The 13,640-nt window shown below is 31.0% G+C and overlaps 1 protein-coding gene across 1 annotated transcript; it reads left to right on the top strand.

The window, feature by feature from the left end:
- The first annotated feature begins 4,481 nt into the window (after positions 1-4,481).
- On the top strand, positions 4,482-11,680 carry LOC131658794 (uncharacterized). The gene is made up of 2 exons (XM_058928050.1): positions 4,482-4,713; positions 10,932-11,680. The coding sequence occupies exons 1-2, from the start codon at positions 4,482-4,484 to the stop codon at positions 11,678-11,680; spliced, it is 981 nt and encodes a 326-aa protein (XP_058784033.1).
- The last annotated feature ends 1,960 nt before the right edge of the window (positions 11,681-13,640 follow it).

The following is a 13,640-nucleotide window of genomic DNA, read 5'->3' as shown; positions in this document are numbered from 1 at the left end:
AATGTTCAGAACAACCCATCTGACATTCAAAATTCACATGATGCTGGAAAAAGGAAGTCTGAAGAGAAGCCTACTCATGAAAAAGGTATACAGTGCTATGAATGTGGAGGTTTTGGACACATCAAACCTGAATGTCCTACATTCCTCAAGAGACAGAAGAAGGGTTTATATGTAACATGGTCTGAAGAAGACTCTGACAGTGACCTCGAAGATGAATCGACCAAACATGTGAATGCTTTAACCAGCATGTGAGCAGATGATGAGGATGATTCAGCATATGATGATCTACTTGCATCATACAGAGAGCTGTGTATCACAAATGCTGAATTACTCAAAAGAGGAGAGAAACAGAAGGATCTGGTGCGACAATTGAATGAAGAGAAGAAATAACAGTTGAAAGGACTATCTCTGAAATGGAAATAGAGATTAGATCCCTACAATGTAAGCTCAACAAAGCTTAAAATCTAGTCAGAATACATGATACTGGGTCCATCTCCCGTGAGGAAATTGCTCAAGTAGAAATAATGACAAGGGACATGAGTATCTTAGGACTGGATGGGGAAAGAAAGTCAACTTTAGACTCCAGTCATCCCCTGACCAAATAAAAGATGTTACATCAAATGTCTCAACATTCTGACAAAAGAAGTATGGACTTTGCCTCAACCTCTAAAATCAAAAGGGAGATGACCCCTGAAAGCTCATCCGACGATCTGACTGTGTTGAGAGAACAGTTCAACAACATAGGGAACTCCAGGCTGAATCATGAAGGGTATGAAAAAAGGAATAAAATCATATACCTCAAGAAGTATGAGATCGGCTCAGTCGTGTCATGGTCAGGAGAAAGGGTTAGACAAGAGAATGGAGTAACTAGAACATGGGGATCGATTGTTGTATCAGATGAGTCTGTTATTGAGACATATATAGGTGAACTTACTATAAGTGAAATGGCAGCAAGATTCTCAGAAACTTGCTTGGAAAACAAAAGGCTTTGGAAGAAAGTAATAGAGCATAGAAATTCTAAAGCTCTACTACAAGATGAGAGAAATGAACTTTTGGCAATCATCGAGGATCTTAAAGAAGATGGTGTGATGTCTAAATCAGACCAATGCAACATGACTCAAATAAGAAGAAGATCACTCACAGGGACCTCCGTGAAAGGAAGGAATCATTGGAAGGGAAAGAACAGTAGAAAGATCAAGAGTCCTAACTCAAGAAGCCCCAAAATTGGGGAGGCTCCTCAAAGGAAGAAGCAAAGGATGTCAAGACATGAGTCTCAACATCTAAAGACGGCAAATAAAAGGTATGATAACTCTCAGCATAAACACATAACTTGTGATCACTTTGGTAGGTCTGGTCATTCAAAGGCTACGTGCTACAACTTGACTGGATTTCCCAAATGGATGCTGTCTCATCAAGAGAATCATAGTAAGACACACTCTGTGTCAAAGAAATTTTCTGCTCCTAGGACAAGTGTGAGAAATGAGTCTCAAGACACATTCCATGCTATGCATGGAAGAAAGTCCAAGGTAACAAAGGCTGAAGGCTCAAAAGGAGGGAATAATGCTGGCGCAATGAGTATTGACCTCTCTAAGGTCGAAATGATGAGGAAGTCTGCGGATTCGAGTGTTATAATTTGCAAGAAAGATAACTGTGATCCAACCAGATTCAAGGAGATTGTGGAATCCACTAATGTGATCATCAATGATCCGGTCAGAAAAGAAAATAATGTCAATACAACTGCATCAACAACTGAAAGAAGCTTAACTGAAGATGTTTCAACATCTGAGATCAACTCTGATGGATTTAAAGCAAATGTTGAAGCTGAGGAAAATCAGGTTATTGTCAAAGACCTAGGTGTTAGAATGAAGCAAGATAGGCACAATGTTCCTATCCCAAAAGCTACTTCCCAATCAAGTGAAGGTTCATCAAGTCTCAGTTGTAGTTCAGAGCATGATTCATGGGTTGATCGCACAGAAGCTTGTCTCAATAAGTACATGAGGAATGATACAGAGAACCAGGTCTCAATAGATTATGACAGTGGCCTCAAGGATGAGGAGAGTCTTGATTACCAGATTGAATATCCAGGTGAATTTTAAATTGAAGGGGACTGTATGAGTAATTGGTTCTTGCTTGATCTCATACTCTAGCAAAGAATGTGTGTGGATGAAACTAACCAAGACCCAAGGTTGTGGGATATGATGTTGACTGAACCTCAAGTCAGTCATGAGGATAAAGGGAATGAAGCTGGCAAAGCTCTCTATGACGAAAAGAACTCAAGAAACTGTGCTCAAATGTATATAAGTATCAAAGGGATGTCGGATAAAATGATCCAACATCTTGTCAAACAGATACAACCAAAGATTGAAAAGTCTATAAGGAATGAAGAGTGGAGACTCAACTTGAAAAACATCATTCATGAAGGAATTTCTGTCTCCTATCACCACAAAGGATTTGAAGATGAAGGTTGTGTTGAAGATTCTGCAAATATTTCTAAAGAAGTTTCTATCTCGGAAGATGAGGTCCTTGAGTTCAGTGATGAGCCTGAGTATGCCACCGTGACAGTGGGTGAAACTGGTGTCACTCAGCAGATGGTGACTAAGTATAATGTCTCTCTAAATTACATAACATTGACATGTGACATCTCAAATACTTACAAGGATCCTAATCATATCAACAAAGATATTGAGGTTGTGGCTCTAGAGCATGGTGATAGCGAAATGATGTCTACAACTACTTCTGTGAAAGACCTGAATGATACTCATCTCAAGAAAGATCTTAGGGGTAGGTATTCATGAAGAAGTATAGCAATTATTTCATGAGCCACTAGTGGAAGGGTTGAAGACAATGGAGTTTCTACTGTGGCTGTTGGTGTATGACAGCTGGTCATGAGATTTTATTTTGCTTTGCATTTTGATTTTGTTTATTTTGGTTTTTGATTTTGAAAGGGTGAAATGCCCAGGATTTTTTTGTTAGTCTTCTGAAGAAAAAAATGATGATGAATAGGTACCTTGCTTAGTTTTACTACCTTTGTCACTTTGTGGCTAAAAAGAGGGAGTAGAAGTTGAGTATACAGGAGGTGCTTGTACTGAGGGGGAGTTGTTTTGGAGCTTTCGCTGCTGGCTCTAATGGATGGTTTTAAGGGGGAGCTGCTATCCCCACATGGTTTTCCGCTGCTGTATTTTTGTTGACACGTTTATTTGGTTGTTTTAGCCAAAATGTGCCAAAGGGGGAGATTGAAGGTTCTCTGATGGTTGGCATTCATTTTGCTAAAACATACTGAGGAAGATCATGGTGAAATAAATGCAAGATGAACTAGCACCCATACTTCAACATGTCGAACAAGATGTCATAACATGGCTGGTATGACATCCTGACTGCAGGAGCTGATCTGGCAAGTGAATCAGGCGGTTTTAATTGCTACAAGAATCTCTGTTTTAGCTCAGAATATTCGGAGAAATCAATTAGCTGATATTTTTACCAAGATTGATTCAATCAAGAGATTTCCATACTTTCTATTATTGGAGACAATATAGGAAAGTTGGGATTAAAGACCTATTTTCTTGGAGAACAAGTAGCAAATTTTGGCAGTCTCTTTGCTGCGATTTGAAGCCCTATCCAGACAGAGATATATCTATAAATAGAAGGGTTGTAACCTAGTTTTAGGTGGAACTGATATTATATGTTTTAGGGTTTTATGAATCCTTATTTTCTGTGAGTTCTATATGTGTACATTCACAAACATATAAGTGTTGAATGTTGTGTGATCTCCGAAGCTGTTAAGCAAGGAGAGTATTTCATCCTCGTAGGCTTTTAAGCATCGAGGAGTGTGTGTCTTGGAAGAGTGTCTTCTGGTTTTCTTTGTTTCTTTTATTTTGTCACAGGGCATTGTGATTGAGGGGATTTGAGGAGGGCCTCGTACCTAGGTGAGTATTAGGTAGAAGTCATATGAAGGGTAGTGATTAAGTGAGAAGTTTAAACTGGGACTGTTTAGCTTCGAATTGATACTATCGTATATTGGTTTCATCCCTGGCTTGGTAGCCCTAGAGTAGGAAGTATTGTTCCGAACTGGGTAAACATATCGCTGTGTTCTTTACTTTCTGCACTATTATTATCGCTGCTATCAAACTTGTTCATAACTGTTAACGTGCTCAGATATTGTGTCGTGACATCTCATTCAACATCACATATCTGATACCAGAATTTCATATATTATTACAAATCAAAATTGTTGAGAATCAAGTGTGAGGAAGAAGTCCCGCATTGGTTAGAAAAGGGAAGAATGGACATTTTATAAGTGAGAGAACCTACACACCTATCACCTTAAGCTTTTATGTGGACAAGTGGTGTGTCTCCCACAAAGTTGTGTAACGAGGGAGCATGTTACACTTGGGACAAACTTTGTGAGAGACCCACCACTTGTCTACCTAAAACCTTATCAGGAGCTCTGGTTTATTGATCAAGGGAGGAAGAAGAAAATCACGATGGTGGTGAATTATGGGAATGGAAATTATCCAACAATTCTACAAATTCTGAAAGTAGATAACTATGAGAATTGGTGCAAACAGATTAAGGTTCTATTCAAGTGTCGAGGTCTTTGGGATCTTGTAAAGGATGGAGTAGAAGAGCTTGAAGAAGACGCTTCAGAAGAAGAAAAGGAAGAAGACGAAGAATTGGAGAAGAAAAGTTATAAAGCACTCTTCATAATTCCCCAATGTCTGAGTCCAGATAATTTCGAAAAGGTTAGTGATTCTGAATCTGCAAAAGAAGCTTGGGAGATTCTCGAAAAGTCTTTTGGAGGCGCTAAGGTGAAAGAGGTGAGGTTACAAACTCACAAAGGAACGTATGAATTTCTTCAGATGGAAGATAACGAAAGCATAACTGATTTCTTCACCGAGTTACGAAACTAGTGAATCAAATCAAGATATGTGGAGAAGCGCTAACAACAAGAGTTATAGTTTCGAAGATCTTGATGTCTTTGGCCCCTAAGTTAGACCACGTGGTAGTAGCCATAGAGGAGTCGAAGGATTTGTCGAAATTGACAAAAGAAGAGCTTCAAGGGACGCTTGAATCTCATGAACAACGAATGGCTGAAAGAGATGCAATTAAGTCGAAGAGTGATTTGGCTTTGCAGGCTCAGTCGGCAAACAAAAATAAAGGCAAAGGAACCAACAGTGGTATCATGAGCCTTTGGTTCGAGAAAGGGACCGGCTTACTTGTAGTTGAAGAAAGTCAACGGATATAAGTGAATGTGGAAGAGAGAGCTTTCATATGAGGTGGAGCATTGCATAAACTCACACTTGAGGGGGAGTGTTGAAAATCAAGTGTGACGAAGAAGTCCCACATTGGTTAGAAAAGAGAAGAATGAACATTTTATAAGTGAGAGAACCCACACACCTATCACCTTAACATTTTAGGTGGACAAGTGGTGTGTCTCTCACAAAGGTGTATTCCAAATAGAATGCTCCCTCGTTTATCCCCCGAGTCGCCTCCAACAAAAATTTATATAAAGTCATATTCTATAAAATATCTTGTTAAATACAAAAAAAAAAAGACAATCTCACTCATCTGTGGGTTTGTTAGTGTACTTACAAATACTCAAAAATATTAAAATAAAACATAAATTTATATAGATTTACAAATCATACTCAACTTTTAAAAAAGTCGATCCTCATCTTGGGTTATGAAAAGCATACTGAAAATCAGAGATGAAATTTCCACAAAGCAGGAATGGCAGAACAATTTGCAGCAAGATAAATATTATACCAGGAAAATATACATGAGTATGAAATAGGTACAAGATGTGCAATGGAGGAAAACTATGAATGATAATCTAGCTCGCCCTAAAGTTACCCATACTTTATGAATGGCCTGCCATAATAATCTTAAACCAAAGAGAGGATGTAAAGGTTTGGATTATTAGATAATGTTGAATACTGTTTCTGCATGGAAAATGAGACTTTGGATCACTTGCCTTTTGCTTGCCCATGTACGAGAATCATATGGGAGGACATACTGAAATGGCTGCAAGTATCACATAGTCCAAAAGAGTGAAAAGATGAATTAATTTGGTTCATCAACAATTGTAGTAAGAAAGGATGAAGGACATCTGCCCAACTATTCCCTTCTTTAAAAATGTAAGAAAATCACTTGTAAAGTTTTTTTAATCTCAATAAAAATTATTTCTTTTGATTAAAAAAAAGTCAAATCAATACAAAAAAATAAACTTAGAACATATAATAGATCAGACTTTAACGTTATATATTTTAATTAAATTAAATTTAGATTTTATAATTTAGAGTTTATAAAGTTTAATTAACCCGAACTCTTTTCACCTCTAGCAATCAATTGTTTTGTGAACTACTTGCTTTTTTTTTTTAAATCATAAATTCATGTATGTTTGGTTTTGCTATAGTGAAATAGATTTTGGATGAACAAGCTTTACTCAAAATTCAAATAAATATATTTTAGTAAAAAGAAATTTGAAAATGAAGTAAATTTTATTTAGTATTATTTCTAAAATTGAAATTAAAAAATAAATTTATTTTAAACAATTTAATTTTTCTTTGAAAAACTACAAAATTTATTTGTAAGTTAAAATTCTACTTGAAACTCACATAGATATATCAAATAGTGATTACAATAACTTTATTTTTAGTTTTAAATGTTATTCTTATATCATATTTATACATCTACACCGTATTTAACTGTTTACTAATACAGTGAAATATTATAATAATAACTTTTTAAAAATTAAAAAAAAATTTATTTTTTATAGATTTAGTAAGTACAAAAACAAAATTATATGATTAACCAATTTCATAACTTTATTACTCGACATTTTAAATTTCAACAACCAACTTCATAACTATTAAAGTTCTAGGCAGTCTATTAACCAACTTCATAATTTCATCAACCAACTTTTTATATTTTATTAACCAATTTTATTTTACTACTAAAAATAATTTTAAATATTTGAGTGTTATGCAAGTATTTGGGTGTAGAATTTTGCGTAAGAATAGCACATCTCTTTCTAAAATCACTGTTTTTTTTCTTTTCAAAAGGGGATACGATCAACCAATTGCAATTGAGTTTTACTTACTACAAGATCTATAATAACTTTAATTTAATTACTTGATTTGATTTTGAGCGTAGATGCCAATTTACAAATAAATATCATTGCAGAGTTTTAAATAGGATATACTATAAGTGAAAGGAACAAATTAACTTTAATCACAATTTTTAATATAGTATCAAGAATTTAACTTAAGATTTATTCGACCATCTATTATTAAGTTTTTATTATTGGGCTATTATTTATTTTTATCTTCTAAATTATTAATTTTAGAACTGAGAATTATGTTAAAAAATTTACATCGGACAATACATTATCTGAATATATATTTATAAAAGAAGATAATTTATATTTTACAAACTGGTTTTATACGGATAATTTAATCCAACGAAGATTTTTAACATATTAATTTTGTTTGAATGCTTGAGGTTGACTCTCATATCCAAGGTGATTAAATTATTTGAATCTAACCCTTTGTGGAACCAAATTTGGTGTGGCCTAAGCTTTCAACTCGAAGAAAGGGATTTGTAGTTCTGCACCAGTCTCTTCACTGATTTTTGTGTGGTAAAGAGTAACATAGAGTTGGTACTTTCCCTTTAAAATCTCACCTAGCTAACTCAACAAAATCACATACACAAAAGAACTTATTTTTTAATCGAAATTAGAGCATGAATTTGTTACAAAATCTTTGTCCAACAGTGTGAAAACTATTTCATTACAAAATATTCACCACATGCACTACTTTTTCAAAAGTCTAAAAGTTAAATTCATTCTGACACTTTTCAATCGCTCTCATATTAAGTACAATTTAAAATAAAAAGATATACTTAGGAATTTAAACTAGGGTTAAATATGTTTTTAGTCCCTACAAATTTACCAAAAATAGCTTTTAGTTCCTATAAAAAATATATTGATTTTTAGTCCTTATAAAATTATTTTTGCACTCAGTTTTAGTCCCTGTAGAGGGACCAAAAGTGAGTGCAAAAGTAATTTTATAGGGACTAAAAGTCAATATATTTTTTATAGGGACTAAAAACCAAAATTAAAATATTTATAGGGACCAAAAACATATTTAACCCTTTAAACTAATAGTCTAACTTATATTTTAATCGACTAACAAACTTATATACTAATATTATTAAAATTTATTTTAATATTTAATATGGCTTTTAGAAAACCATATTAAATATAATATTATATTTTAATTATAACTTAAATATGTGAAAATTTGATGTAAGTTAATAAGTATAACTTAATTTAATAAGTTTATAAATGAACAAAATAATAAAATCTAATATATTAATAATAGTAATGTAAGAGTACTATTTAAATTTAGTTAAGTAAAATGACTTTGTAAATTTTTAAAAAATTCTTATTTTTTCTATTTAAAAAAATCTAAATCATAAATTTTTATAAATAAAGCTCATATCTTATATTTGAATTGGTGGTATAAAATATAATAGAAATTAAAATGCAATGAAGCAGTAAACAATAATATTCTATTGTTTATATTTATAAATAATGGATAAATAATATAAAAACACATTTCATCTCAAGTCAAGTCAGTTGATAGTTATGCAGGAACAAATGAAAAGTGTGAGTTCGAACATGTAATATCTCATTTGTTCACTTTTAAAAAGTGAATTCAAGCCACTAGGCTATTTAATATATATATATATATATATATATATATATATATATATATATATATATATATATATATATATATATATATATATATATATATATATATATATATATATATATATATATATATATATATATTAATAACTTGTTTTAAAATATAATATATACATTTATTAATAACTTGTTTTAAAATAATATTTATCTCTAAGGAACTTATTTTTGAAAACAAATTTATTTTTTGAAATCAATATATTATTTTAAAATTTAATACATTTTAATAGATATTAATTTTATTTGAAAAATTATTATTATAATATATCAAATATTAATTTTAATAACAATATAATATATACTGAAATTAAAATTAACATCATAATTTATTGTTAAAATGTATCAAATAATAAATTTTAATATTTTATTAGTAACTTGTTAAAATTACTAAAATCAATTTTTTTTTAGAATAAATTGGAAATTTTTAATATTTTAAAACATACTATATACATTTATTAATAAATTATTTTAAAATAATATTTATCTATTAAAAATAATGTATACATTTTAATATATATAAATTTTATTTGAAAAATTATTATTACAATATATTAAATGTTAATTAATAACAATATAATATATACTGAAATGAAAATTAACATCATAACTTATTGTTAAAATGTATCAAATAATAAATTTTTAAGGTATCTTATAATAAAATTTTAACGTATCAAATAATAAATTTTTAATAAAATATTAAAATTACTTTTTTTAGAATAAACTGAAATTTTTTAATTTTTTAAAACATAATATATACATTTATTAATAACTTATTTTAACATAATATATACATAATATTTTAAAACCTAATATATGCATGTAAAATTTATTAGTTTAAACAAAAATTATAATGGAAATATGAAATATAGCAAATATGTAATATATACTTTTCAGGAGCAATAAAAATCATAAGGAACAAGTTGGTCAAGTGGTAGTGCTTCTTTTTAGTGTGGGGAGGTCATGGGTTCAACACCCATTATGCACAAAATTTTATAATTTCTATCTTTTAAATTTTGAAAACTTAAAATAATAATAAATAAAATGTCTACGTGGCAATTAAAATAATTTAAAATAAGTATAATAAAGTCATATCAGCATATTTGTATTTGAATTAAAAAATTAAAAAACTATACAATCAGCGTGCCACATAACCAAATGGCATGTGCTATTTCCTAGGAAGGTCTAAAACGACATAATAACCCTATATATATATATATATATATATATATATATATATATATATATATATATATATACACACATATATATACTAGTAAGAGACCTGTGCTCCCGCACGGGTAATTGAATTACGATTTCATGTAAATAATTAAAAAAAATAGTAATTTAACATCTTTAAATAATAATCATGAAATAAAAAAAACAACAAAATATTTGTTAGCGTGATGACACGTGAATGTATCTTAATGTCATACCACATATATAGTATTAAATATCAATGTAAAATTTTAAATATAAATGCAAAATTCTAAAGTTTACATTTTTTAAAATGAACAGTAATTATATAAATTTAATTATATTAAATAATCATACACACAAAAAAAATAATATTATTGTAAGATGGAAAAAAATTAATATTTAAAAATAAAAATCTTATCTCTTAAATTAAAATAATGGTTAATTAAACTAAATTAAATATTGTTTTGTTAGTGACCCGTAAGATAAATATTAAATATTAAATTAAGAGTTAAGTTTAATTTTAATAAAAAGAATAATGGTTGTTTATGATCGTTTGAATTTATACAAAAATATATAAACTAAGTCATTCTTCAATCATGATTTTTGTATTTAAAAAAATTAATATCATTAATTATTAATTAATTCGTATTTATGTTGAATTCAAAATACATTAAAATTCTTATTTATTATTAATTTAATTAATTATTATTTATCAAAAGAAAAAAGTTTGGTTTGAGCTGGCATTACATTTCCTTTTAAACTTAATTAACTTTTTTATGGTAAAACTAAATATATCTATTTACTCTTATTTTCACTTTAGTAAATTTTTTTTATATAAAGTATAAGAAAGACATAGAACATGTTAATTGCCCCCTTCGATGCCCGTTTTGTGAGGATATGATGGAGGATTCGTGGCATGTGTTCTTTGGTTGTAACACTACTAACCGTTGTTGGCAAATAACAGGTTTGTCAAATATTATTGATCATCGTTTACAAAATTTCCATGATGTAAAATCCTTAATTCTTGATATTTGTAGTAAGGAGGATAGTATGACTGCGGGTAGAGTTGCGGTTATGATTGATACTTTGTGGAAAAATCGGAACAATATGGTTTGGAACAATGAAAGAGATGATTATTCTAAACTTGGGTTGAATGCTTTTTGTAGTTGGCAAGAATGGTTTCTGGCACAACGGTATGGTACTAATGTGGAGAATAGGTCTCTCATTCAAAGGTGGGAACCACCGGAGGAAGGGAGTATCAAATGTAACGTGGATGCGGGTTATAATAATTCTCGAGGTACTACTAATCGAGGCTGGTGCATGAGAGACCATATGGGGAGATTTATGTTTGCAGGTGCAGCTTGGGATGTTGGCCATTATCCGATTCTTGAAGCGGAAGCTTTGGCTCTTAAAGAAGCTATTCAAAGAGCCATTGATTTGCATGTGCAAAATGTTATTTTTGAAAGCGATTCCCAAAGAACAGTACAAGCTATTCGTAGTAACTACCAAGGTGTCTCAGAGTTTAGCTGCATAATTTCTTCTATTCATAGTTTGTTGTTTAATTTTCCTAACTTCGAGGTGAAGTTTGTTAAACGCCAAGCGAACTCGGTTGCTCACTCTATAGCAAAGGCGGCCGATTCTTGGACTAGGCGTAGTTTATTTGATATGATACCTCTTTGTATTGAACAACTTTTACTTCATGATATGAATTGATTTTCTGTTTGTCAAAAAAAAAGAAAGACATAGAACAATATATTAAAGTAAATATATTAAACTCAGGTACAAGACATCACGTGCCCTAGAAATCAAACAAATTGTATTACAACATTTGACAAAAACAAATACATTAGCAAGAAGAAAACTAAGAAGAAAAGACTTCTAAAATTGCAAACATAATACCACCACCCTACCATGACTCTTCCCAATCGATGAACCAAAATAGAAGCAAAAACTTCAATTCCATAAGGCCTATCTGGGTTAAGCCGACCTGTAGGATTACAGAAAAAAACACATTAGCATTTTGTTAAAAAAACTAATATGGAATGTGTTTTGTTGTGTTAGAAGTTGGAAGAATTGACCATACCTGCTCTTACCAAACCATCAATATGAAGGCACAAAAAATTCTTTTCATGTTAATCAATTTCAGGCCAGTGTTCGTTCTCAGTCCAGGTCAAATTCATTCTGAATGCACAAAAGATCTTCTTCCAGTTCATCAATTTCAATATCCGCTTTGGTTATCAAAATTCTTAAAATCTGAACACAGGATTACGCATTCAAGGCACCTTAACCAATCTCATATGCACATTTAGAATATTAGGTCGGCATTGCATAATTCAAAGCTTATCTATCTGTCTCTGTTAGGAATTTTTTATGAATGGGGAGAACAACTTTTGGAGCTGTTTATTTGTTGTGCTTCAAATGGCGAGAACAACATCTGGAAGCAACAAAGCAATGTTGAAAAGTTAAGGGATTAATGCATTGAACACAAATAAATGAGTGTAGTAGAAACTTAATCCATGGACAACTTCTTTTCAATAACTTAGAGAAGTTTTCAAGTCAAATAAACACATAAACCATTGTACTAATAAATTAATATGTAATAGAAATGAAAATACCTACTGTTAGAAACTTAAACCATGGACAATTTCTTTTCAATTACTAAGAAATAGAAGTCATACATGTTGTTACACCAACAAATACTGCTAATAAGTATGTTCATTTTCATGTCCTGCTGCAGAACCATAAGCCAAACAACCAATATATGCAGTTAAACTTATCATTTTGTGAGACAAATGCAAACTTATTATTTTGTGAGAGAAATGCAAGAAACATAGAAAATGGAAGCAAAATAGAATGGCAGTAACTTAAACCCATAATGAAAAGCCAACAACACTGAGAAACTTCCCTTGGCTGCACTTTTCATAGGTTTCTCTGGCCTGCTGCCCTTGCCCAGCCTGAACTGAGAGCCAATGGGCCTGAATGTGAAGGTCTCTTATAAAAATGGTTGGATACATTGCTTTCCATTTCTATAGCATATTTTTATAGTTTATGCGGGAAACCTACAATTCCAGCCACATGTTCTCTATGCAGATACAAATTTTTGCTTTAGTAAACTTGAAGGATCAGGTACCTTTTAGTTGCTTCATCTCATATTTTAGCGTCAATCTCTTTGCTAGTACAATATTTAGGTAAACTTGATGCATCACAAGGAAAAGGTTCTGATGTAATAAACTGTAAAAAAATGGAGAAAACTTCAAAATACATAATCAAGAGTATTATTGATTTTAACGGCGGGAAACATATACCACAAAAATTGAAATGTAAATATATTACTTAATGAAGTCTAGCCTAAACTTGAAAGATCTAACTATCATCATTGCTCTAATGATTGCTTAACAAAAGTAATTAAAACCAAAACTATGAAGCAAACCAATAAGTTAAATAAGTAGTATAAGTTATGAGAAATATAGACAGCTATCAATAACAAAATGGCCAAGGAAGACCCATAGTGTTATGAAGAGCATATACAGCAACTTGGATCTATATAAAAGTTATGAATAAGAATTTTCATTAGAAGTCAGGTTGGAGCAGAAGTACACATGTATGAAATCAAAGATTAAAGATTGTACCTCAAGAAATCTCATTATCACTTGATTTGCACTATCAGGATTGA

The sequence above is a fragment of the Vicia villosa genome, linkage group LG3, assembly GCF_029867415.1.
Source record: "Vicia villosa cultivar HV-30 ecotype Madison, WI linkage group LG3, Vvil1.0, whole genome shotgun sequence".
Taxonomy (NCBI): domain Eukaryota; kingdom Viridiplantae; phylum Streptophyta; class Magnoliopsida; order Fabales; family Fabaceae; genus Vicia; species Vicia villosa.
This window is presented reverse-complemented; position numbering and strand designations above follow the sequence as displayed.